Consider the following 27,890-nt stretch of genomic DNA (forward strand, 5'->3'; position numbering starts at 1 on the left):
GAACAAATAAAAGGGCCCATATACATATTCCTTTTCTACAAAATACAAGTTTTTCCTACCTTTTCAAAGGCATTTCTGAAAGTTTTGCTTTGCAATTGAAGAACATGGTCAGCTTCATATTCAATATTCGGGAAAGCACCTAAAAAGCACAAACAAAAATTGCATACTGTAACTAACAGACAAACACTGTCACATAAAATGTTCACTACTTTACTATTTCAGCACTGGTGTTCTGAGTTTAGTTCTTTTCAGAGGCATTATTTGCTTGGAGTTCTTTACCAGGGCATATTACATAAGATTCAGATTCAGCCTTTGACCTCATGTCACTATTATGACTAGAGCGATGTGAGGCCATGGGGAAACTAGTGAGAGCTGCAGAGGGCACAGAAATTTACATGCCTGGAAGTGCTGGTTTACTAGAAAACTTCAAGGAACCCGTTCTCTGAAACTGAGCAGCCTTAAGTAGTAGGGGCAGCAGGAAAGATAAGTATAGCTCAAAAGTTTGCATACCCTGGCAGAAATCATGACATTTTGCCATTGATACTGAAATTATGACTGATCATGCCTTGCAGTTGCAGGCATCACCCCAGTACCATTTTCCAGAGCTAGCGGACGGCTGTATCTTGATAACAACTGACACGGCTAATGAGCCACTCTGCCATTATCATAAGGATCGGAAGAGGACAACCTCCCCTTTTGCCTTCCGCCGCTCAGCCACGATCCCCCTTCCCACCCACACGTCCGCCAGCTGTTTGGAGTCCCGAACAAAGCCAGAAACAGCTTTGATCGGGTCTCCCATGTAAAAAGATGGAAGCGACATCAGTTCCGGTTTACTTGGCTGCCAATGGCACAGATTTAAAAAAATAAATAAATTACAGTATTCCAAAATGCAGAGTTTGGCTTTTTTGAATACTTTGAAGCGCAAAAGGAGGTATTTGGGGTCTTTTAGACCCCCAATTCCTCCATAAAGAGTACCTGTCACTGCCTATTACTCTCACTTTTATAACTTTTTTTTTAAAGGGGCCGTGTTCAATAAGCTCCAAAGAAAATGCATATCACACGTGAGGTATCAACACGGTCGTAAGAGCGAGAGCAATAATTCTAGCAAAAGACCGTCTCTAACTCTAAACAGGTAACCGCTAACATTTTTTAAACTTTGCCTATGGAGATTTTTAAGTACCGTAGTTTGTCGCCCTTCCACGAGTGTGTGCAATTTTAAAGCATAACATGTTAGGTATCTATTTACTCGGCATAACATCATCTTTTACAATATGCAAAAAAATTGGGCTAACTTTACCGTTTTCTTACTGTTTTATTCAAAAAAGTGTATTTAAAAAAAAGAATTGCCTTTGAAAGACTGCTGCCCAATTACTGTGCGACATAAAATATTGCAACAACCGCCATGTTAGTCTTTGCTAAAAAAAATAAAATCAAAAAAAATCTAGCAAAAATACTGATTTTAACTTGTAAACAACAAGTGTCAGAAATAGGCTTGGTCCAGAAGTAGTCAAAAGTGCAATTAGTGTCTGTGTATAAATAATCAATAAGTTTGTTAGCCCTCACATGGATGCACTGGGGGGCAGAAAAGAACTGTGAAAAGAAGTGTGTAACAAAGTAATGTAATATTATAAAGATGGAACAGACTATAAAAAGGTATCCAAAGCCTTGAATATGCCAGTCAGTACTGTTCAATCACTTATTAAGAAGGGGGAAATGGGGGATCGCTTGATACCTAGCCAAGGTCAGGTAGAGCAAGAAAGACTGCAGCCACAGCTACGAGATAAAGTGTTTGGGATACAAAAGAAAAAATGTGGTTGTTTCAAGGAGCACAATACGACAATACTTGAACAAAAATTAGCTGCATGGTTGAGTAGCCAGAAAGAAGCCTTTACTGTGTCAATGCCACAAAAAAGCCTGGTTACTATATGCCTGACAACACCTTAAAGGAGTTGTAAAGGAAAACATTTTTTTTTGCTGAAATGACTGTTTACAGGGTATAGAGACATAATAGTTAACTGTTTCCTTTTAAAAATGATTAAAATAGATACAAATCAATCATATAATGTACCTGTAGTTTCAGTTTCGTTTTTGCATGTTTCCTGCTTCTCTGCTGCACAGAGCCAATACAGGGCAGTGATGGTTTGGAAAACGAAACTGATTGGTGTTGAGGGGTTTTAGACACACAGTATTCACACCTCCTTGATTAGTGACCACAGAGAGAAAGCTCCCATGACTTTTTTCATCAGGAAACAGACAACCAGGAAGTGTTCAGAACAGAGAAGGATTAGAGCAAAAACGAACAATGAGGACATGAAACCAGGACTGCAGTAAGGTAAAGGAAGCTATTTAGCTAAAAAAAAAATCCTTTAGTGACCCTTTAACTCACCTCACAGCTTCTGGCACACTTTAATCTGGAGTGACGAGACCAAAATAAAGCTTTATGGACACAACCATAATGTTTGAGGAGGGGTCAACAAAGCCTATAGCGACAAGAATATCATCCCCACAGTGAAGCATGGTGGTGCAAGCTCTAAAGGCACAGGGAATCTTGTGAAGATTGCTAGCAAGATGAATGCAGCATGTTATCAGAAAATACTGCCAGACAATTTGCATTCTTTTAAGGGAAAGCTACACATGGCTTATATAGATAAGGGTGGGGAGGGGTTGGGACTTTGCATGAGGCACATACTGTGTACTATATGCCTCCTTCCCTGATTCAATTGAACATAGAAGGGGAGTTGTCTCCTAAATTACAGTAGTACATACCTCTCAACCCCAGTTTCATGTAAGCCATTTAGCCTTAACATCTTTCTATTTGTTTTCTTCTTTTAATGTTGGAGTTTCAATTAGAGTGTACTGGTTTTTATATTTCTTGCAGAATAGTGGATGCACTCACTCCTGATGAAGTGTTTTAGTAACACAAAATGCATTGATAGAATGCACCATGTTTTTATACAAATCAACATTATTGGCTGTGAACTTGTTCTCATACACACGGCAGGACTTTTTCAGCTAACTTTCACCAAATCACGTGGTTTTTCAAATATTTTCCGCCACCATGGGCAACTTCTGCTATTGTTGTCTGATCTTTAGCATTGGTTCTGAGCATGCATGTTTGTCCGATGGACTTGTGTACACACGATCAGAATAGCCGACGTAGGACATTTGTTACCAGAAAGTTTGTCTGTTTGCACAGCGAACATTTGTCCGATGAGAAACACAAAAAGTTTGTCCGATGGAGCGTACACATGGTCAGATTGTCCGATCAAACAGGTCCGTCGGACATTTGTTGTCAAAAAGTCTGATTGTGTGAATGGGCCTTTAGAGGCACCTCTCTTCTCTTTTATACTCTGTAGTTCCTGCTGGATTTTGCTTCTAATCCTCTTGTGGAGGCTGCCATTTGTGGATGGACATTTTATGGTTACACAACCTATCATATTGCTATAATGTTTTTATATGGATTATAAACGGAAGGATTTATGAATAAATGGTTGTGGAATGAATCATCTGAGTTTCCATTATTTCTTATGGGGAAATTTGCTTTGATATACAAGTGCTTTGGATTACAAGCATGCTCGCAATCCAAGGTTTTACTGTACTTTTCAGAGAGCCACACTGTGTGACTTTCTGTACTTTTTCTATGTTTTGTAATAAAAATGTATTACACAAAATAAAAATGTAAATATGTCTCCCGGCACCAAAACAGATGTATTTTACACTGTATATGCTGTTCTTTACAGCAGTGGGCAAGAGGCCCTAAAGTACTGAGGGCCAGATTCACAAAAGAGATACGACGGCGTATCTCCTGATACGACAATCGTATCTCAGAGATATGACGGCGTATCTATGCGGCTGATTCATAGAATCAGTTACGCATAGATAGCCCTAAGATCCGACAGGTGTAACTGTGTTACACCGTCGGATCTTAGGCTGCAATTCTAGGCCGGCCGCTAGGTGGCGATTCCATTGCGGTCGGCGTAGAATATGCAAATGACTAGTTCGCCGATTCACGAACGTCCGCTTTGCCCGTCCTTGCAATGTCATTTAGCGCAATGCACGTCGGGTAATTTTACGGACGGAGCATACGCAGTACGTTCGGCGCGGGAACGCGCCTAATTTAAATGGTGCCCGCCCTATTTGAATTAGGCGGGCTTGCGCCGAGCGGATTTACGCTACGCCGCCGCAAGTTTACAGGTAAGTGCTTTGTGAATCAGGCACTTACGCTGTAAACTTGCGGCGGAATAACGTAAATGGGATACGTTACGCCGCCACAGCGTAACGTAGTTCTATGTGAATCTGGCCCTGAATATTTGGCAAGTAAGTCAAGCAGAACAAGTACAAAGTAAACACATCAATTCATTCTCCCACTTTTACTCTCTGAGTGAAGCCCTCTTACATACCACAGAACTAATTCAACATAGGAGAGACAAGAGAACATTAAGTACAGTATTCACTTACAATCAAGAAGTGTGACATTCGTTGTGCGTCTCTTGACAGAGGGTCAAACACAGCTAATACATCAATAAAAGGACCCTCCTCTTGGGGTTCAACTTTGATAAGACTGCAAAGAAATGAATAAGACAGAATGTCATTATTATAGCTGCAGCTAGAAATCATTTTCAACACTTTTCAGTACACATGTGGAAGATAATACAGAGAGAAGCAAATGTAAAAACTGTATCTAAACTTGGCAGATTTTAAATTGTGCACTGCATATTAAATGGTATTTAGCAGGGCTGGCTACAAATAGAAAAAAAAAGTAAAAATTGCTTATTTATATTTGCATGTAAAAAAAAAAAAAAAAAAAAAGGCGTTTTAGCACATTTTGTGGGGAATTCCTTTTCAATCCTCTCCCTTAAAATGATTAGATCTAGAAAAAAAAATATTGAATGCTTAAAGGATAACTAAAAGGCAATTTTTTTGTTTTGGATAGACTGGAGAGGGATTAAAATGCTTGACATAATTTATTGCGGTGCGTGTCCCCATTAAGGAGATTCACCCTCTATATCCTGCTTAACAGAATCATAGAAAGTGAAAGTAAAATAAAATCCTTAATGTGTTCAAAAAACGATATTGCGATATTTGTATACAAAATAAATAAAAAAATGACAATGAGATGATCTGTGACAGACAGCAGCACTCACAAAAATATACACCTCATACAAAAAAAACAACGAAATCAACGTGTAGCGCTGTTAAACATAACCCTATTTAGATAAAGTGCATAAAGTCCATCTATTATATATAAAAAAAAAAAAAAAAAAAAAGGGAAAATAGTCCAAATATCCCAACTAAACAAAGAGTGCGTTGATCCAATATTCAAAATCGGTGAAGACACCCGGTGCTCCCCACAGGATAGATAGGGCAAATATATCTGCTTACCAGATATTATGACCTCCAAAAGGTCTATATGTGCATCAGTGAGCTTTCAACCCTCACTACGGGTATAACCGCATCAGCTGTCCAGCCTGCTTGGTTGGATTCCACAGGTGTATCCCCCACAGGGAACTCTAGATTCCGGTCACACAGCATGCATATGGAAGAGGAAGAACAGGAGTTTATCAAAGGTTCTACTTACAGCAAAAACGATAAAATATGCTCAAATGGAAACACTTATTTGTCCAGCACCCTCCACGGTGTGCAGACGTCACCTCTGCACTGTGCCTAGTCTGACGCACGTTTGATCAAAAGGGACTTCTTCTGTGAGGAAGTAAGGGTCAGTGGTGCTCACATAACCTCCTTATATTCTAATGCTGAACACTAGAGCAGTGTTTCCCAACTGCAGTCCTCAAGGCACACCAACAGGTCATGTTTTCAGGCTTTCCATTATTTTGCACAGGTGATTTGATCAGTTTTACTGCCATAGTAATTACCACAGCCGTTTCATCTGAGGGAAATCCTGAAAACATGAACTGTTGGTGTGCCCCGAGGACTGGAGTTGAAAAACACTGCACTAGAGAGCAGTGCAACTATCAAACAGTATTGGAACCAGCGTAAAAATACCTCCCAAAAATTCATAAGTTGCTTGAAAAAACATCCAGGTCACCCCATAGTTAGTGGGATTGAGTCTGTGACTTCTAGAGCTGGGAAGTACATTGACTTTTTCCTACAGCTACTGGTGACTAATGCACCAGTATATCTTAAAGCTACCAAAGATACTATTACACCTCTTAATGAGATGACAGTGGAGGAAGATTGCATACTGGTAACTGCTGATGTATCTTCAATTTATACCATAATTCCACATGATGAGGCTCTTAAAGCAATGAAGTTTTTTTTAAATTATATTTTTTAATGGCTATGGGGGCCAAACTTGCTCAAAGTGTGGCCGATTTATTTATGGCCCACTGGGAGGAAAAAGCCATTTTCAATACACCAACAAGAGAGCTTATATTCTGGGGTTGTTACATTGATAAGGCATTGTTCATTTGGAAGGGTACAAGGTACACACTATTGACCTTTATGGAGGAAATAAATGCAAATCTTTTGGGTATTAAATGGAATAATGAATACAGTGATATGGAAGTAAATTTCTTGGATTTAGTTGTTATAAGGAAAGGTAACGGTTTTAGCACCAAGAATTACTAAAAAAAACAAACAGATAGAAATGGCTACATACCAATGTCCAGTTGCCATCATCCCAATTGTCTTTCTCTTATTCCAAAGAGCCAATTTTTGAGGATTAGAAGAAATTGTTCTGATAAGAACAATTTTATGAAACAATCTGAGATAATCAGGCAGAGATTTTTGTTGAAAGGTTTGGATGCTACCATCCAGCAAGTAGCGACATTGGACAGGGATATCATTCTGGCACAAATGGTTTTTCCATACTACCTATTCTAGTCAGCATAGAATGGTCAACCGATTGCTTAAAAAACATTGGAGTGTATTAAAGAGTGATGAGATTCTGGGTCCTCCTCTCCCTGAACAGCCATAGGTTATTTTTAGGAAGGCACCAGGATTAAGATGTCCTATAGCCCCCAATTAGGCCCACTTTTTTTGCAAATTTGAAAGTTTTGTTTTCCCTTGTAGGAAGTGCACTGTATGCAAATGTGCGGGTTCCAACTCCATTAGGACCACAACTTTTTAATTTACAGTTACAGATAAATCATATCAAATAGAAAACTTCAAATCATGTAATACAAAGAATGTAGTTTATCTACTCCAATGTAGTTGTGGTAAACAATATGTAGGGAGGACCAAGAGGGCATTACACATTAGAGTGGGTGAGCATTTAGCCAACATCATGAAGGGATTTCCAAAACATAACCTCTCTAGGCATTTTGCGTTACAACACAATAAGGATCCATCACAACTGAAGGTGTTGGGTATTGAGATTGGTATACCACATTGGAGGGGCAGTAATATGGTTTTACATACATCCAGGTGAGAAACTCAGATCTCATCAGTCAAATGGGTTAAATGTTGAGTGGGATATTACTAGTTTTATCAACAATAGTTAAATATTTTAATTAGTTGGGACTACATTTATTTTGTTTATTTTATTGCATTTAAAATTTCATTTGTTTTATCCATCATCCACCATTTTATTATATTATAGTAATTATTGATTTATGTTTAATTGTGCATAAATGAATTTTGATGAAGATAATCACCACTATATTTATAGTGGGATTATAAACATTAGTTGATGGGTATGATATGGTTATGATAGGACCAATTTCACTATGGTTGACTGAAAATAATATTTGATTATTTATAATATAATATGTGCGTGGACTGATCGTATGTGCAGTTTCAAACAGCAATACGTTTGGTCAATTGTTGCTGAAATAGAGCACAGTGGATCTCTAGGAAACATGGCCACCATAGGAGGAATTTTGGACAACAGCAATATGCCCTAGCGGTTCACGCTGGTTCCAATACTGTTTGATAGTTGTACTGCTCTCTAGTGTTCGGCATTATAATTTTCTCTGGATATAAGGAGGTGATGTGAGCACCACTGGCTCTTACTGCCTAACAAAAGAATTCCCATTGAACGAAACGTACGTCAGGCCAGAACCTTTAATAAACGCCTGTGTGCTTTTAAAGAATGTTACACAATGAGTTCATCTTCCTCTTCCCTATGCACACTGTGTGACCAGACTCTGGAGTTCCCTTGACTGTTGATAGCTGTGGGGGATACACCTGTGGAATCCAACCAAGCAGACTGGACAGCTGATGTGCAGTTATACCCATAGTGAAGGTTGAAAGCTCACTGATGCGCATATAAAATCTTTGGAGTTCTTAATATCTGCTAAGCAGATATATTTGCCCAATCCATGCTGGGGGGGCACCGGGTGTCTTCACTGATTCAATATTGGATCAACATACTCTAATGCCACGTACACACGATCGGTCAAACCGATGAGAACAGTCTGATGGACCGTTTTCATCAGACCAAACCGATCGTGTGTAGGCCCCATCGGTTATTTATCCATCGGTTAAAAAAATTCAATCTTGTTTTAAATTTAACCGATGGTTACCTAACCGATAGAAAAAAAACGATAGTTAGTAGGCACGTCCATCGGTTAAAAATCCACGCATGCTCAGAATCAAGTCAACGCATGCTTGGAAGCATTGAACACGATCGGTTTTTTAACTGATGGTGTGTAGGCACCATCAGTCAGCTTCATCGGTTAACTGATGAAAACGATCAGACCGTTTTCATCGGATGGACCGATCATCCAGAATCCAGACAGAATTCAGAGAGTAGTGGTTAATGATTCTTACTCTGAATGGTCCAAGGTTATCAGCGGTGTACCCCAAGGTTCAGTGCTGGGACCCTTACTTTTCAATATATTTATAAATGATATTGGGTCTGAGATCAAAAGTAACATTTCTGTCTTTGCAGATGACACCAAGCTATGCAGTGTAATAACGTCCTTGCAGGATGTCTCCAATTTACAAGCTGACCTCAATGCTCTGTCTAATTGGGCGACTAAGTGGCAGATGAGGTTTAATGTTGATAAATGTAAAGTTATGCACTTAGGGACTAAGAATATGCATGCATCATACATGCTAGGGGGAGTACAACTGGGGGGATCTGTAGTGGAGAAGGATCTGGGGGTTTTAGTTGATCATAAGCTCAATAATGGCATGCAATGACAAGCTGCGGTTTCCAAAGCCAGCAAAGTCCTTTCTTGTATTAAGAGGAGGTATGGACTCCAGAGACACCTCATTGAGGGTGCCCTGAAGCAAAGAGAAGTTCCAGCTGTTGTGGGACTAAGGTAAATATAACACTCCCCTAGACAAGCATTAGATGCTGAATATATGGGGATCATACCAGAAGACATATTTTTAGTAAGCAGATTTTACTCCAGATTTAACTGGAAACCATGTTTACTGTAAAACTCCTTAACCCCATACAGACATGTAAATCTAAAAACTAAAACATTCACAAACCCCGGGAGAACTAATATACTAATAATGATTTCACTTCTTGAGGTCAAGCATTTTCCAACCCCCCACTACTATCCCTCCCTCACTATTTGTCATCAAAGTTGTCCATCACAGTGATGGACCAAAAGCGAGACGTTGGTGGAGGAGGGACAATAAATTACTTTAAGAACTGAAATCGCTATTTTCATATCAGGTATTGTTCTCTTTATGAGCCTTTTTTTAATTCAACAGGTTAAGCTCCTTCCTATTCGTATTATCTGTGTTTAGCTTTTCTAAACAAAAGAAAAGTCAAATGGAAAGTATAAAATACTTGTATGTATTCCAGATCACTTTTTCTTGAGTTTAGATATTTCTGCTTTAAAGCAGGTTTAGCCACATTTAGAGTGTCTAATCGGATCCTAGACACACAGAATTCTATTTTCTCTAAATACAGCTCCTGTAAACTGACTGCACGTAAACACAAATAAACACACAGTATGACTGGCATAATTTAAAAACAATTCTATGCATTTATTATTATTATACATGATTTATATAGCACCAACAGTTTGCGCAGTGCTTTACAATGTAGGGAGAAACTACACCAACAGTACAATTCAAAACAAGAGGGTTAGAGGAGCCCTGCTCCTGCTAGCTTACAATCAAGAGGGAGGGGCTGTTGAAACAAAAGGTAGGGACTGTGAGGGATAAGCTGATGAGGGGAGTAGAAGAATTGGTTGTTAGGTGGAGGCCGGATAGGCCACCCTGAAGAGTTGAGATTTTAGCGATCGCTTAAAAGTGGAAAGGGTAGGAGATATTGGATAGAAGAAGATCCTGGACTGCCGCACTCTTAAAACGATGTCTAGGGTAGGAGATAGCGGGACAGATTGGGGTAGTGAGTTTCAGAGGATGGGAGAGGCTCTTGAGAAGTCCTGGAGATGAGCATGGAAAGGGAGCTAGAGAGCAGAAGGTCTTGGGAGGAGCGGAGAGGACAGTTTAGGTGATATTTGGAGATAAGATTGGTGATGTAGCTTGGGGCAAAATTTTGAATGGCTTTGTATGTTATTGTTAGCGTTAATTGTAATTTGTTGGGCAATGGGAAACCAGTGGAGGGATTGGCAGAGAGGAGTGCCAGACACTGAACGGTTGGTAAGGTGGACGAGTCTGACAGCTGCATTCATAATAGACTGAAAAGGGGATAGCTTGTGGAGAGGTAGGCCAGTGAGGAGGGAGTTACAATAGTCAAGGCGAGAGATAACAAGGGAGTGAATAAGTTGGTTAGTGGTCTCGATGGTTAGAAAGGGGCATATTTTGGAGATGTTTCGGAGGTGAAGTCTGGATGATTTGGACAGTGATTGGATTTGGAACTGAAAGGACAGGTCAGAGTCCAGGATTACACCTAGTACCTTGGCATGAGGTGAGGGACTGATGGTTGTTTTATTGATCTTGATGGGGAAGTGGGGGCGAGAGGCACGGGCTGGAGGAAAAATTATGAGCTCAGTTTTAGAAAGATTGAGTTTAAAAAAGTGGTGTGACATCCATGCTGATATGTCAGTTAGTGAGTTAGTAATGCCAGAGGAGACTGAAGGAGTCAGATGAGGAGTAGAGAGATAGATTTGTGTGCCGTAGGCATAGAGGTGGTACTGGAAGCCATGGGAGTTTATTAACAGACCATAAGAGGAGGTGTACAGAACCTTGAGGTACTCCTAACAGAAAGAGGAAACAGAGTTATAGATCACACTGAAGGAGCACTGTGATAGGTAGGAGGAGAGCCAGTAGAGAGCAGAGTCTTAAAGGCCAAGAGAGTGGAGTTTTTTGAGGAGGAGGGGATGGTCAACAGTATCAAAGGCTGCAGAGAGGTTGAGTAGTACAAGTATTGCATAGTGGCCATTGGTTTTAGCAGTTAGTAGGTCATTAGTGAGTTTCAGTGGAGTGTAGCAAGCAAAAGCCAGACTGTAAGGGGTCAAGAAGGTAGTTGTCAGTGAGACCAAGTGTGCTAAAAGTTGATGCAAATGGGAGCAAGGAGATGGGTCTTAAGTTGTTCAGGCTAGTGGGATCCAGTAAGGGCTTTTTAAGTATGAGGGTGATCAGGGCATGTTTTAGAGGGGAGGGGAATGTGCCAGTAGAGGGAGAGATTGAAGATGTGAGTAAGGCAGAATAAAATAGAAGAAGAGGGTGACCGTAGTAGATGTGAGGGAACAGGATCTGGGGACAGGTTGTAAGGCGGGCTTCAAAGAAAACTTTAGAGACCTCTTTGGTAGTAGCAAGGTCAAGAGAGGAGAGTGTTGAGAGTGGATTAGTACAGGGTATGTTAAGTGGGTTAGATGTCTGTGCAGTGGAGATGTCCCCACAAATTGCTTCAATCTTGTTTTTGAAGTGATCAGAGAGAGGAAAGGGGGTGTTGGTGAGGTTGGTGTAGGGGGCGCAAAGATGGGAGAAAACAAGGTTGAGGGTATTACCATCAGAGTGAGTGGGGGAATGTGTCCATTGTGTAAGGTCAAAGGATGAGGTCAAGTTGAAAAGTTGGGATGCAGCTGAGCTGCTAACATTGGTGGGGATCGCCAAGAATAATAGTGGGTATTGCAGAAGAGAACATAGTGTAGCCAGGCAGAGAAGTCATCAAAGAAGTAAGACACTGGTCCAGAAGGCCGATAGATCACTGCAATAGTGCAGCGCTAAGTATATTGTGCACAATACTTATAGTGATATGAAGAATATGTACATTGAATTACACCTTAATAAATGTGAAAAAAGAAAAAGTCCATGTGAAGACCATACACCACGATGCTGGATCAGTATAAAGATCACACAACCTAATGTGTGAAATAATAGTCCATAAAACAAAATGACTTTCCAATTGATGACATAGGGCCAGATTCAGGTAGACTTACGACGGGCGTATCAGTAGATACGCCGTCGTAAGTCCGAATCCCCGCCGTCGTATATTTAAGCGTATTCTCAAACTGAGATACGCTTAAATATTGCTAAGATATGACCGGCGTAAGTCTCCTACGCCGTCGTATCTTAACTGCATATTTACGCTGGCCGATAGGGGCGAGTACGCTGATTTACACCTAGAATATGTAAATTAGCTAGATACGCCTATTCACGAACGTACGCCCGGCCGTCGCAGTAAAGACACGCCGTTTACGTAAGGGGTTTTCAGGCGTAAAGATAAACCACCAAAAAGATGGCGCAGCCAATGTTAAGTATGGACGTCGGAACCGCGTCAAATTTTTCAAGTTTTACGTCGTTTGCGTAACTCGTCAGTGAATGGGGCTGGCCGTAATTTACGTTCACGTCGAAAGCATTGACGATTTGCCGACGTCATTTGGAGCATGCGCACTGGGATACATCCACGGACGGCGCATGTGCCGTACGATCGAGACGTCATTTATGTGGGGTCACACTTAATATACATAAAACACGCCCACAGCTTCAACATTTGAATTAGGCGGGCTTATGCCGGCCCTAATACGCTACGCCGCAACTTCGGCCGCAAAATCTTTGAGAATACCATACTCGCCTCTCAAAGTTACGGCGGCGTAGCGTATAGGAGATACGCTATGCCCGCCTAAAGGTATGTGAATCTAGCCCATAGTATTGAATGACTAGTTGCCTGAAGATCACTGATGAATCAAAATGTAAATATAATAAGGTACTCTTACCAGTAAGTCTCATACGCTTGATGGTCACAACGGACCTGGATCACTGCACGAAGGGTCTCCCCGGATGATGATATACGTTTCAATCACTGAGATGGAAACCAAAGGCAAACGGAAACCGGATAAATGGGCCTTCCGATGCAGGATGCGAATAGAAAGATTCCAAAGAGCTCACGGAGCAACAAGGAAGAAACCAAAAAGAGTGCTCCATATGGTGCAGGTCAAAATAAACCGTGACAGGTTTTTTTCTTAAAAATTCATATTACAAAAAACGAATAAAAAAGTGATCACATGAAAATATAAAAGCAGTATAGGGTGCTGTAAAGCGGAGACCGACGCGTTTCGGCTTAGAGAGCCGTCACCAGGGGCATGTTACTGCACCCCATACTGCTTGCTTTTATACATGTACCAGACCAAGGCCGGCCCAAACAGGGGCGGGAACAGGAAATGGTATAATAGATTATAAGGGAGCAGGAAATTATGTAGTGCATGTTCCATACATCATAACTGCACTCCCCAAAAATAGAAAAAATTGTTTTAAAATAACTCTAAAAATTCATGGGCACATATGTGTATTAGATGGGGTTAAAAACATCTTAAACTACGGATGTCAAAAGATGAATTCTCCTTATACTCAAATAGGATGACTATAATAATGTGATTCCTATGCAGGTGACACCATTCAGTAATAACGTTTGGGGACACCTCATGTATGTGATGTGACCACACCTCATACACCGGATGTAACCCCAGGCATCGCCTGGACGCTGTTCACTGACGTCACGGCGATCGCCAGATGTATGCTAGCTTGTGGGCAAACATCCCCAAGGGAACCCCCTCATTAAGGCTCCGATTCAAACCCCGCAGACGGTGCACGCAAGGCGCCTCACTGCGAGCTCGCCACAGTCACCGGGGACAGTGCGCGGTGATGTCACGACACCGGAGCCGCAACCAATCGCGTTCCCAGGAGCGTCGACCAATCGCGCTCCAGTGTTGGTGGCCAGTTGACCACCCACTAAAAACTGGCAATATGGAACATGAACCAATGACACTCCGGTACAGGGGACCCCGTGGCCCGTAGTGTCAGCCAATGGAAGGATCGCATGACGATGACCTAACATCATGCGATCAAACCAAACAGACTCGCCCTCTATAGGAATGCCCATACACGAAGACAAAGGCTCCATGTCTGTAATAGGCAAACCTAGGGGCCACAAATCAATATATATGCGCATAATGGCATAACAACAAAATGAGCCAATGAGCAGGAAACTTATAATGTAAAAAAATGGTTTTGTGCAATATCTGTGTATGAGGTTTACCAACCTGCCCAGATAGGGAGGCAACCACCACAGAGACCTTACTAACAATATCCAGAGACGGATGATAACCATTAGCTTCAGGGAAAAACAAGGCCTTTTTGGGAGGATCGATGGTATTGGGAGCCACATCGCTCTGAATAGAGCGTGCTCCGCTGAAAATAACTCCGCTTTTTTAGGTAGGGAAGGTCCAAGAATTTTATCACGGCATAAGACTTTCCAATGCCTGTTTAGGATCTTTTTAATGTCACTATATTGGGTAGAGTATGCAGTGAAAAATGACCACTTAAACCTATCATCTCTGCCAGTTTGTGGTTTGTCAACTAAAAGGGAGGGTCTCCCAATGGTGGACACTGCATTGATGGCATCATCCAGTGCAGTGGGCTGATACCCTTTGTCCAGGAACCTCCCTCTTAGGATACCACATTGGGACTGAAAATCTCTCTGGTTGGTACAATTCCTCCTGAGGTGGAGAAATTCGCCTCGAGGAACAGACTATAACCACTGGCGGTGATGGCAACTATCGACAGGAATGTATTAATTCCGGTAGGTAGGTTTTAAATTCAAAGTGATCGTTGATGGCTGAAATCTCTAAGTCCAAAAAATGAATGGACATAGGGCTCGCCTCGTATGACAAAACAATGCCACGATCATTATTGTTCAGGCAGGCCATAAAGGAGTCTAAGGACTCCCTATTGCCTTTCCAGAGGAAGAGGATGTCGTCTATGTATCGTGCCCATAAGACCACCAGATCACATTATTATTATAGTCATCCTATTTGAGTATAAGGAGGTTCATCTTTTGACATCTGTAGTTTAAGATGTTTTTAACCCCATCTAATATACATATGTGCCCATGAATTTTTAGAGTTCTTTAAAAAAAAAAAAAATCTATATTTGGTTAATTTATGTATGTGCTGGGTGCATTTATGATGTATGTAACATGCACTACATCATTTCCTGCTCCCTTATGATCTGTTATAGCATTTCCTGTACCCGCCCCTGTTTGGGCCGGCCTTGGTCTGGTACATGTATAAAAGCAAGCAGTATGGGGGTGCAGTAACATGCCCCTGGTGACGGCTCTCTAAGCCGAAACACGTTGGTTTCCGATTTTCAGCACCCTATACTGCTTTTATATTTTCATGTGATCACTTTATTCCTTTTTTGTTATATGAATTTTTAAAAATAAAACCTGTCACCGTTTATTTTGACCTGCACCATCTGGAGCACTCTTTTTGTTTCTTCCTTGTTCCGTGAGTTCGTTGGAATTTTTCTATTCACATCCTGCATCGGAAAGGCCCATGAATCCGGTTCCTGTTGCCTTTGGTTTCCATCTCACCCAAGTGATTGAAACGTATATCATCATCCAGGGAGACCCTTCGTGCAGTGATCCAGGTCCGTTGTGACCATCAAGCGTATGAGACTTACTGTTACAAAACAGTCCACACCCCATGGTAAGAGTATCTCATTATATTTACATTTTGATGCATCGGTGATCTCTTCAGGCAACTAGACATTCAATACTATATGTCATCAATTGGAAAGTCATTTTGTTTTATGGACTATTATTTCACACATTAGGTTGTGTGATCTTTATACTCCTCCAGCATCGCATTGCTTGTGGTGTATGGTCTTCACATGGACATTGTCACTATAAGTATTGTACACAACATACTTAGCGCTGCACTATTGTCCCTTATCTCTTGCTCTACTTTGTTTGTTTGTGTGCTAGCTGCTTTTTTTACACATTTATATATTTATTTGGTTTAGCGCAGTTTTTTCCCCCCTTTAGATCACTGCAATCCTTAGAGAAATGGGAGAAAACAGACAAATACAATGTGTCTCAAAAGAAGAAAAGGATAGAGAAGGAGGGATAGACAGAACTTGAAAGGTGCTCAGGGGAGACAGAAGCAAACCAACTGCACCTCCTTTCCAACCACTGGGTCTGGGTGAGTGAGTCCAGTGGAGGCCTCCATGGGAGAGGGCTGCATGCAAGGCAGAATCTGACTCTTGAAGCCACGTTTCTGTGATTACACTAAGGTTAAGGGAGTGGGAGACAAAAAGGTCATGAACAGAAGTGAGCTTTTTTCAGACAGAGTGGGCATTCCAGAGGGCACATAAGAAGGGGAGGGTGGATTTTGGGAGCAAGAGGATTGAGATAAGATAGAGAAAATTGTGGCAGATGCTGGAAGAGGGAGGGTGCCGGGGTGATATACTGGAGGACCGGGATTAGGGGAGATATCCCCAGAGGTTAGCAGAAGTAGGGTGAGATAAGCAAGATGGGAGTGGGAGGTGTACAAGTGCACGTGCTTCCCTGACTTATATGCATTTACAAATCTCCTCCAAACACAAAGAAATGCAGGTTTGACACTACCAGTTTGAATGTGGCCTTACAGGATTAGAAATAAAAAACAAACAAACAAGCATGCTGCAATTTTACATTTTATTTACCTTACTTTATATATCTGCTACTGACAATCAAAAATTTATTCAAATGTTAATGGTTAAACTTGACATGCATATTTATTACCTTGTTTATAAGCTAATGGTAAAAAAGGGCCTTTAAAATTGTTTATGTGTCTGCCTGTGTCCCCCTTATATGTCCTTGTGACTATTGTCACTGAGACTGAAAGTGATAGGAAACTCAAACACTTAGGCCTTGTACTCACGGCAGGACATGTCCGATGAAAACGGTCTGCAGACCGTTTCCATCGGACATGTCTGGCAGGGGACTGCCCGGGGACTTCTGTTCGATGGCTATACACACCATCGAACAGAAGTCCGCGCGTAAACAATACGCGGGGCGTGTCCGCGGTGTCGCCGCGACAATGACGCGGCGACGTGGGCGGCCTGCCTTTAAAATGCTTCCACGCATGCGTCGAAGTCATTCGACGCATGCGAGGGATGGCAGGCGGCAGGACATGTACGGTAGGTCTGTACAGATGACCGTACATGTCCGGGCGGACAGGTTTCCAGCGGACTGTTTTAAAGCAAGTCCAGGAAACAGTTGTCCGCTGGAAACCTGTCCGATCCGCCCGAAAATGGTCCGCTCGGGCCAACACACGGCCAAACATGTCTGCTGAAACTGGTCTGCGGACCAGTTTCAGCAGACATGTTTGGTCGTGAGTACGGGGCCTTAGAATTGTCACCAAAAGCAAGAGTTGAGGAAAAATCTTTAATTCACTTGGAGGTTTTAACCCTTCCATACTCTAAAACAAAAATAAAATCTATGCTAAAAGGTGTTGCTGGTTAAATGACTAAGCAAAGAAAGCCCAAAACTGCTGAAATACTTTCCTTTCATAGAGATAATGTTGTTCATGTGCTGAATGCTAAAATGCAAGATACAATGTCACATGAGTGACATTAAAGGATAATCCAATCCGAATATTTGAATACATCACCAAATAAATGGGTATTTGGTATACGGTTGACAACAGGGACATCAGAGTAACCCATTTCTAGTAATTGTATTTTAACACTTTTTACTATGTAATGATCTTGCCAGAATGCCATTCCACGATAAATCTGTCTCGAGAGAATGAAAAAGCTAAACCCGGGAAAACTAAAAGGGTTAACAGCTCATTTAGTTTAGGTGACAGTAAAAACACTTTTACTTACCTGATCCTCTGCTCTCTAAAAATGGCACAACCTTCTGATCCAGCATTGGACTATCCCTTTGAGTTCTCATGTCCAATGCACGGCTATCATTCCTGTATCAGTCATGACAACATCAAAGGGACCTTGGACCGAAAGAGTTCAGGGGAAAAGACTGCAGGGACTGGTCTAGCAGCATGTAAGAGTCTGCGGAAGCAGAGGATCAGGAAGTATCTTTTACATCAGATTTTTCTAGATATAAATGAGCAGTTAATTGCCAATGCCCACAATGCAAGGGAAGACGTTTAGCTTTAAAACGTATTCCTAAAGCGGGAGTTCACCCGAAAAATAATTTTTAACATTAGATTGAGGCTCATTTTGTCAAGGGGAATCGGGTGTTTTTTTTTAAATCGAAGCAGTACTTACCGTTTTAGAGATAGATCTTCTCCGCCGCTTCCGGGTATGGTCTTCGGGACTGGGCGTTCCTATTTGAATGACAGGCTTCCGACGGTCGCATACATCGCGTCACGAGTAGCCGAAAGAAGCCGAACGTCGGTGCGGCTCTATACAGCGCCTGCGCACCGACGTTCGGCTACTTTCGGAAAATCGTGACACGCTGTATGCGACCGTCGGAAGCCTGTCAATCAAATAGGAACGCCCAGTCCCGCAGCACATACCCGGAAGCGGCGGAGAACATCCATCTCTAAAACGGTAAGTACTGCTTCGATTTAAAAAAAACACCCGATTCCCCTTCACAAAACAAGCCTCAATCTAATGTTAAAAATTTAGTTTTTGGGTGAACCTCCACTTTAACTTGGGTTAGTGACTTAAACCTACTGAACCAAGAGGATCAATATTATTTCATGAAACTACCATTTACAGAAGCAAAGGACAGCTTACATTTTCTCTCATGGCAGTTGTTTTTTTTTTACCTTTAGGTAAATGTCTGCTTTGAATCCAATACACCTCAGTCTATGTGGTATGCACAGTGAAATAATTATTATTTTCTGTATTATCTGTACTCGCTTAGTGCTAAAAATTGTCACTCTTGATGGTGATCAAACAGAGAAATATTTGTTATCACTATAGAAGAATCAAGTGGCAGAGAATCTGTAGTTAAAAGTACTTTGTTTGACAGACATATTTTGTAAAGAAAGAAGCAATGTGAAGGTCTGCTCAAAAAATCATATTTGTTTGCCATAAGCCATAAATAACTTATGTTTACTTTTTTCATCTGTTCAGAGCTACAGGATGTGCATCTTTACGTGTACTCTTTGACAAATAAAATACAGAATAGGTTCTGTTTGCCAACATCAAAACACATTAACATGTTCTCCAAATATCTAGAATTCAACAACTCGCAATGTATTTATAAGAATTTACTATTAAAGGGGTTGTAAAGGTTCGTTTTTTATTTTCTAAATAGGTTCCTTTAAGCTGGTGCATTGTTGGTTCACTTACCTTTTCCTTCGATTTCCCTTCTAAATGTTTTTTTTCTTTGTTTTCTTTGTCTGAATTTCTCACTTCCTGTTCCTCCTCAGTAAGGTGTTCAGTGAGCTGTTCTAAATTACTTTCCACTGCTCGGATGATGGTGGAAAGCTTACTGAGGAAAAACAGGAAGTGAGAAATTCAAACAAAGAAAAAACACATTTAGAAAGGAAATGGAAGGAAAAGGTAAGTGCACTAGCTTAAAGGAACCAATTTAGAAAATAAAAGACAAACCTTTACAACCCCTTTAAAAAGGAGTACATCAAAATAGGTTATATATGTTGTGATATTACCAGGATACAAGGATTGGTGTACCCACCATATCATTTGTTGGAGTCCGTTGAGGGACACAGCAAGGATTTTAGTTATTCTGATGCCTAAATAAAGATTGAACACTTGGAAAAAAAAATCTGTGGGGCATTCAAGGAAAAAAACTCCTCCTACTACCAGAATGCCTCAGTTTTGTAGCAAGCTGTACCAAAACTATGATCATAAAGACACAGGGGTGTTCCTCAATAGTCTCCTAGAAAATCATTTTTTTATGGGGAGTGCAAAATTCCTATTTTCTTTCTTTTCCATTGAAGGACAAAAAAAGGTTTTCGTCTTTGGATTTGCAAAAGCAAATAAAGGGTGGACAACACAGCAACAAACTTCAACAGGCATTAAAAAAACAAAGATCTGGGGAATTCATGCAGCTCAAAGAGTCATCTGAATGGCCTTACATCTAAAGCTGGTATACGATGAGGTCGCAATGTCCACCTGGTAGATTTTCGAGAACATGTGAACAAAAGAAACCTTGAAAATCTGGAAAATAGCTGCTGATCCTGAAAGGCCCAAGAAGCAAGCACAGATCTAGTACAGTGTGCCTTAACAGGAAAGGGTGGAACGAATCCTTGAGACCATAGGCTTGATTGATGATCCACCTGATCTACTCAGCGCTGTGCGATCAATCTACCAAGCCTGTGTATGTTTACAAGTAGCAGCAGACAGCTCACATCATCAGTGGTGAATGCTTATAAAAACATACACAGCCACGGCAGATAGATTGCACAGTCCAACAGCTCTGAATATTCTTGCTGTATATGCTACTACTGTGGCATTGTCCAACTGAATCCGAACCAAATAATCTTCAAGCAGGATAGCAGAGAAAGCCAAATGTCCAAAAGTTCCAGGATGATGATCAGAGACCAAGACCTCTGTAATAGCAAGGTGCTCAAGATTCCTCCCAAGCTCAACAGGCTGTCACCCATTGTGAGGATCTTCAAGATACAAAGGAAGGATTTTCCAGAGCCATATTCCTGAGCCACAAGGTCAGGGGTAATCTGGTATGAAACAAATCATCCAGGGACTTGGATAAATTACTCCACGATAACAGATTGATGCATTGCAGAGGTCTGGAGTAACATTTGGAAAATTAAACTCCCTTGAAACAAGCCATCATCAAGCCCAAAAACCGTATGCATATGTGGAGAGTCGGACAACTCCTGGATTGGAGAGGTTGAATTTGAGAAGGTAGTCCAAGTATCCCACGAGAGCGCAGAAGGTCTAATACTGGGGCTAACACTTTGGTGCAGAAAAGAGACCAAATGGCAGGGCTGCAAACTAGCTAGTAGGTAGGTTGCCCATAGAAAAGTGTAGATAAGGCTGATGTGCTGGGAAAATAGGGATATGTAGATATACATCTTTGATATCCACACAGAAGCCAAAAAATCTCCCTTGGCCAAGGGAGCCATTGACAGCTAGTGGAATCGATGGTGAATTTCTGAGCTCAAATGAAGATATTGAGGTCTCATGCACACTTCTAGAGGACTTTAACGTTTTGCCTGTAGAAGCAACTCAATGTTATTTTATGTGTTCATACACATTAGGACATTTAGGGCCTGATCCTCAAAAGGGATACGCCGGCGTAACTGCTGTTACGCCGTCGTATCCCTGTTTCTAACTATGGAACTGATCCACAGAATCAGTTTCCCATAGTTAGGCAGAAGATCTGACATGTGTAAGGGACTTACACTGCCGGATCTTAGGATGCAGTACCGCATCCGCCGCTGGGGGCATTTCGTGTCGAAATGCCGCCTCGGGTATGCAAATTAGCACTTACGGAGATCCACGAAGCTTTTACGCTTCGTTTTTTCTCCGTAAGTTTTAGTTTGCAAACGCAAAATTAGGGCTGCTTTTACAAAGTGTAAACTGTTTACACCATGTAAAAGCAGACCCTTCTGTCCAGCGACGCAATTTTTTTTTTTGTTTTAAATTTTTTTTTTTTCGCCTTATCTTTTTTTTTTCCCCGAGGCAACTTTATTGACCCGTCGCGATCCACAAAGCTCGGCGTAACGTAATTTCGCGCTATGCACGTCGGGAAAATGGCGTCACGAGCATGCGCAGTACGGCCGGCGCGGGAGCGCGCCTAATTTAAATGGGAATCGCCCCCAGTTGAAGAGGAACGCCTTGCGCCGGACGGATTTAAGTTACACCGCTCAAAATTTCTAGGTAAGTGCTTTGTGGATCGGGCACTTAGGTAGAGATTTTGCGGCGGTGTAACTTAAATGCCAAAAATTAAGTTGCGCCTGGTTTTTGAGGATCTGGCCCTTAGAGACATAATTTTAAGCTCAGCGTTTAGAGGCAGAATAAAAACCCTTCTGACTCGGTTTTTGAGAGCAGTTTTCTGGCAGAAAACAACGCTTAATGCTCCTAAATGCATGTACAAAAACGCTCTACAGTGGATATAAAAAGTCTATACACCTGTGTTGAAATGTTAGGTTTCTGTTATGTAAAAAAAGAAAATGAGACAAAAAGATAAATAATTTTTTAGAACATTTTTTCCACCTTTAATGTGACCTAATAAACTGTACAACTCAATTAAAAAACAAACTTAAATAACTGAAATTGTTTGGGGGAGGGGAGTAAAAATAAAATAATGTGGTTGTATAAATGTGCACACTCTCCTATAACTGGGGATGTAGCTGTGTTCAGAATTAAGCAATCACATTCAAACTCATGTTAAATAGGAGTCAGTACACACCTGCCATCATTTAAAGTGGCTCTAATTAACCCCAAATAAAGTTCAGCTGTTCTAGTACAATGTTTCCCCCCAACAGGTCATGATTTCAGGATTTCCCTCAGATGAAATGGCTGTGGTAAATACTAAGGCTGGGTTCACACTACTACACTACTTTCATCCTACTTTGCTCTGCTACATTGGTCCTACATTTATCCTACATTGGTCCTACATCCATCCTACTTTCATGAACAGGATACTACTTTGGTCCGACTTCAATGATATTCAATGGGCCTGAAGTAGGATCAATGTAGGACCAAAAGTAGTACAGGGAGCATTTTCAAAGTCGGACCGACTTGTGTAGGACGCTACAAGATGCTCTCATAGGGAAACATTGAACACAGAGCAAAGTAGGATGAAAGTAGTGTAGTAGTGTGAACCCAGCCTTAGGCAGTAAAAGTGATCAAATCAAGTTGAAGGTACTTGAGGACTGGAGTTGATAAACATTGTTCTAGTAGGTCTTTCCTAACATTTTCTTAGTCGCATCCTGCAACAAAATAGAGCTTCCAAAGCATTACAGATCTCATTGTTAAAAGGTATCAGTCAGAAGTGTACAAAATAATTTCCAATGCATTAGATATACCATGGAACACAGTGAAAACAGTCATCATCAAGTGGAGAAAGTATGTCACGACAGTGACATTACCAAGCACTGCATGTCCCTCCAAAACTGATAAAAAAGACGAGAAGAAAATAGGGGAGAGAGACTGCCAAGAGGAGCTTAAAGGAGCTGCAGGAATATCTGGCAAGTACTGGCTGTGTGGTACATGTGATGACAATCTCCCGTATTCTGCATATGTTTGGGCTATGGAAAGCCTTTTCTTACAAGGAAAAACATCCAAGACTGGCTACATTTTGCAAAAACACATCTGAAGTCTCCCAAAAGCTTGTGGGAATAGGTGTTATTGTTTGATGAAACCGAGGCTCAACTTTTTGTGTATAATTCCATAAGATATATTTGGTGTAAAAAAACACTGCACATCACCAAAAAAAATATAATAATACCCAAAGTGAAGCATGGTGGTGGCAGCATCATGCTTTAGAGCAGTTTTTCTTTAGCTGGAACAGGGGCCTTAATCAAGGTAGAGGGAATTAAGAACAGTTCCAAAGAACTTTATCTTTGAGCATGACAATGACCCAAAGCATACATCCAAATCAACAAAGGAATGGCTTCACCAGAAGAAGATTAAAGTTTTGGAATGGCCCAGACAGACCTGAAACCCATTGAAAATATGTTGGGTGATCTGAAGAGGGCTGTGCACAGGAGATGCCCTCACAATCTGACAGATTTGGAGTGTTTTTGCAAAGAGCGGGCCAATATTGCCAAGTCAAGATGTGCCATGCTGATAGACTCATACCCAAAAAGACTGAGTGCTGTAATAAAATGAAGAGGTTCTTCAACAAAGTATTATGCCGCGTACACACGGTCGTTTTTTGTGATGAAATAAAACGACGTTTTATATCATGAAACAAAACAACGTTTTTCAAATTTCATTTTAAAAAACGACGTTGCCTACACCATCGTTTTTTCAAAATGCTCTAGCAAAGCGCGGTTACGTTCAGCACGTACGACGGCACTCCATTCAAGCTCACGTCATAACTTGCTTCTGAGCATGCGCGGGTTTAAAAACGTTGTTTTAAACGTCGTTTTACCCACACACTATCATTTTAAATGACACAAAAAACGACGTTTTGAAAAACGACAAAAAATTGAAGCATGTTCAAATTTTTTTTTGTAGTTTTTCAGAAGACATAAAACAACGTTTTCCCCACACACGGTCATTTTAAATGACGTTTTTAAAAATGTCTTTTTTTCCATCACAAAAAAACGACCGTGTGTAACGCGGCATTAGTTTAAGGGTCTGCACACTTATGCAACCATAATATTTTTTTATTTTTATTTTCCTTCACATAAAAGATGTCAGTTTGTTGTTCAACAGAGTTGTACGGTTTATAGGTCACATTAAAAGTGGAAAAAGTTCTAAACTTATTTATCTTTGTCTAATTTGTTTACATCACAGAAACCTGACATTTTAACAGGGGTATGTAAATTGTTTATATCCACTGTGTATGAGCATTTTTTTCTGCCAAAAGAACTGGCATTTTTAAGCTCTGTGTGCATGGACTCTTAGAACCGTAACACCTTTGGGTCTCGGAACTGTGAACAGGTTGGAGTACAATCCTTGAAACCTTTTTGCTACAGGAATAGGGGTAATGACACCTTGGTCCGGAAGAGGGCTTGACAAAGATCTTCTAATCAGTGCACACAGGGAAGTAGAGGTGAGAAACTGAAGAGGGGCGTGGAATAAAACTCCACTCTGTAGCTTCAGTATACGACCTCCTGCACTCAAATATTTGAGATGCAAGTGTCCACAAAGATTAACGAATATCCCCCTACTCTGGAAAGTGGGGGGAGGAGGATCAGCAAGCAGAGAAAGGCTTATCTAAAGATTTGTCAGACTTCGACTCCCAATCCTTGTGGGTTGACTAGGAGTCAAGCTTAAGGGGGGCCTCAACATGGAGGGCACTAGAGCTGGGAAATAAAAGACATGTATCAACAAATAAAAAGAAAAAAGATTTTGCAGTCCTTTGGGCTACTTTTTCTGTGGACAATGTGTGCTCCTGTCACCAGTAGCATTCTTGATAATGATAGTAGAGGGGTAGAGAAAGGAAGCACCACCTAAGTGCAGTATTAAATAGGTTCTTTTAATGACACATTGTACAAAACACACTTACAAGACGGTAAGGAAAGAAGGCTCATCTGTAACATCCTGTAGTCCTAGTCCTGGATCCATGGGCTGCTTAAAAGTGAAGATAGCAAAATGTGTGGAGTCTTCAGGCTGATGTTTACCACAGAGACAGCTCTCGGAGGACAGCAGCCGCCATTGAACAGCCACATCACCTGCATTTTTAACCATTGAACTGCCTGTTACTATTATTTCTAATGGACTAATCACCATACCCCTACTTATACATGCACTTTGTATCTGCGCTGACAGTTACCTCTCCTATTCTTAATGATAGTAAATGTTGTTCTGAAGAGAAGTCGACCCTCGAAGGCCATGTGGATCAGATGTTTCTTGGATACAGTTTCCACAGTTTGTCCTATGCATGTGTACTAACAGGAAACCAATGCAAAAAAAGAAAGCCAGGAAGCCCCCAACAAACCATCACAACTGAAGTTTAAAGCTAGAGCCTTTTGCTCTATGCAAGTAATCAACCGCAGCAGTGGTAAAAAGCAACATGTTAATCTTCTAGTTTCAGAGTGATGCACACATTTGAGAAAAGTCAAAATGTTCTCTTTACTTTGGAGTCATTGCATGGACGGTAAAGCTGCGCTTACATGGGTTAGCCAGCCGGCTGAAAAACAAAAAAACATTCCCCCCCATCCACACATTCGGTGTGAATGTGGAAATTCTTCCCACTGCACTATAGTATTCGGACATTGGGAGACTCCCCTGCCTCCCCACTGTCAAAATACACTTATTAGTACTGCAGCCTACTGGCTGTAGCGCTGCTAGAGCTGAAATTTTCCAGCAGTCCCGTTCGTGAGAAGTCAACATTTGTCTGTTTTTTTTGCTGAACTGTATGAGTGGAGTGATTCCAATCAGACACAGTCTTAACGACTGAGGGCCCAAAGGTACCCAGGCCAGAGGTGGATCAGATACAGAACCTGCTGGGATAGAGCCAGGGGTATGCTTGTGGCCTCTGTGGTAAGAGTCAGCAAATAACTGTGTGATTTGGGCCATAAAGTCCTACATGACTGTAAGAAAAAACCTTATCTCAAAGGACAGAGGAACTGGCCATATCCAACAAAAAGGACTCCAATAACAGGACATACAGTATCTCACAAGAGTACACCCCTCACATTTTTTTAAATATTTTATTATATCTTTTCATGTGACACTACTAAAGAAATGACACTTGACTACAATGCAAATTAGTGAGTGCACAGCTTGTATAACAGTGTGAATTTGCTGTCCCCTCAAAATAACTCAATACACAGCCATTAATCTCTAAACCGCTGGCAACAAAAGTGAGTACACCCCTAAGTGAAAATGTCCAAATCCTCTGTGTCATGTGACTTGTTAGTGTTACAAGGAGCAGGTGTGTTAAATTTGGTGTTATCGCTCTCACACTCTCATACTGGTCACCATGGCACCTCATGGCAAAGAACTCTCTAAGGATCTGAAAAAAAATAATTGTTGCTCTACATAAAGATGGCCTAGGCTATAAGAAGATTGCCAAAACCCTGAAACTGAGCTGCAGCACAGTGGCCAAGATCATACAGTGGTTAAACAGGACAGGTTCCACTGCTAGGAGCAGAGCAAAGGATTCCAGGTTGCACATGTTGGCAACATTAAGAAGCACGCAAAGTTACAAGACTGGTGATGTCACAGCTAGAAATAAGTGTTTTTTTCACAGGAACAAAGTAAAAAAAAATATTACTGGAACATGCTCTAGAGAAAAAGATTTTGTTTTAAGAGTACATTTGCATATTTCTTGCACGTTTTATTAAAACACTTCTCAGAATATATTAAAACCTGAAATGATTAAAGTCGGGATTAAATGTGCAAATACAGTCATTATACAACATCACATATATTACACCACACAAAAAAAATCTGCAAAGAGTACACCAGAAATCCCAATATCTTTCACAAAGGTAGACATGTTTTACTTTAAATACAGTATTCTTCAGTGCATGGTCTATATATATATATATATATATCACACATACATACATACATACATACATACATACATACATACATACATACATATATATATGTATATATATATAGGTATATATATATACACACACACACACACACACACACACACACACATTACATTTTAAAAGTCATTACCTATGTTTCTGTTTCCCAAACTGTAAGTCTTGCCTTGACTCTCCTTTGGACATAGATGAGAGAAGAGAATCCACCTTCATAACCAAATCACTTGCACTACTTAAAAATATCAAAAATGTGACATTTTTATTATAACACAATGCAAATACAAGAAACATAGTTGAGTAACAAGGACAAAAGTTATGCAATTACAATAATTTAAGGCCTCGTTCACACAGCCATACTTAAAGTGGATGTAACCGCTCACATATACCCAGTGAAGTGAATAGCCTCAGATGATAGAGAGATTTAAAAAAAAAAATCCTCCTACATGGGTTTTACTTGTTTAACCAGTTCCCGACCCGCTCATGTACATATACGTCAGCAGAATGGCACGGACAGGCACATCAACGTACCTGTACGTGCCCTGCTTGACGGGGGTCGGGGGTCCGATCGGGACCCCCCCCGGTACATGGCGCGGGTCGGTAATCTTCAGGAGCGATCCGGGATGCGGGGGCGGCAGTTCGTTTTTGTCC

The 27,890-nt window shown here is 41.0% G+C and overlaps 1 protein-coding gene across 3 annotated transcripts in view; it reads right to left on the minus strand.

The window, feature by feature from the left end:
• UGGT2 (UDP-glucose glycoprotein glucosyltransferase 2) overlaps window positions 1-27,890 on the minus strand; it is a 446,216-nt gene that overhangs the window by 135,412 nt on the left and 282,914 nt on the right. For 2 of the 3 annotated variants that reach the window (XM_040336105.1, XM_040336104.1), the window contains exons 24-26: window positions 27,376-27,474; window positions 4,459-4,561; window positions 60-139 (exon numbers count right to left, since the gene is read on the minus strand). In XM_040336105.1, coding sequence (XP_040192039.1) covers window positions 60-139; window positions 4,459-4,561; window positions 27,376-27,474 — 282 coding nt within the window. The remainder of the gene's footprint in view (window positions 1-59; window positions 140-4,458; window positions 4,562-27,375; window positions 27,475-27,890) is intronic. The other variant, XM_040336106.1, reaches the window with a different exon arrangement.

The sequence above is a fragment of the Rana temporaria genome, chromosome 2, assembly GCF_905171775.1.
Source record: "Rana temporaria chromosome 2, aRanTem1.1, whole genome shotgun sequence".
Lineage (NCBI taxonomy): Eukaryota > Metazoa > Chordata > Amphibia > Anura > Ranidae > Rana > Rana temporaria.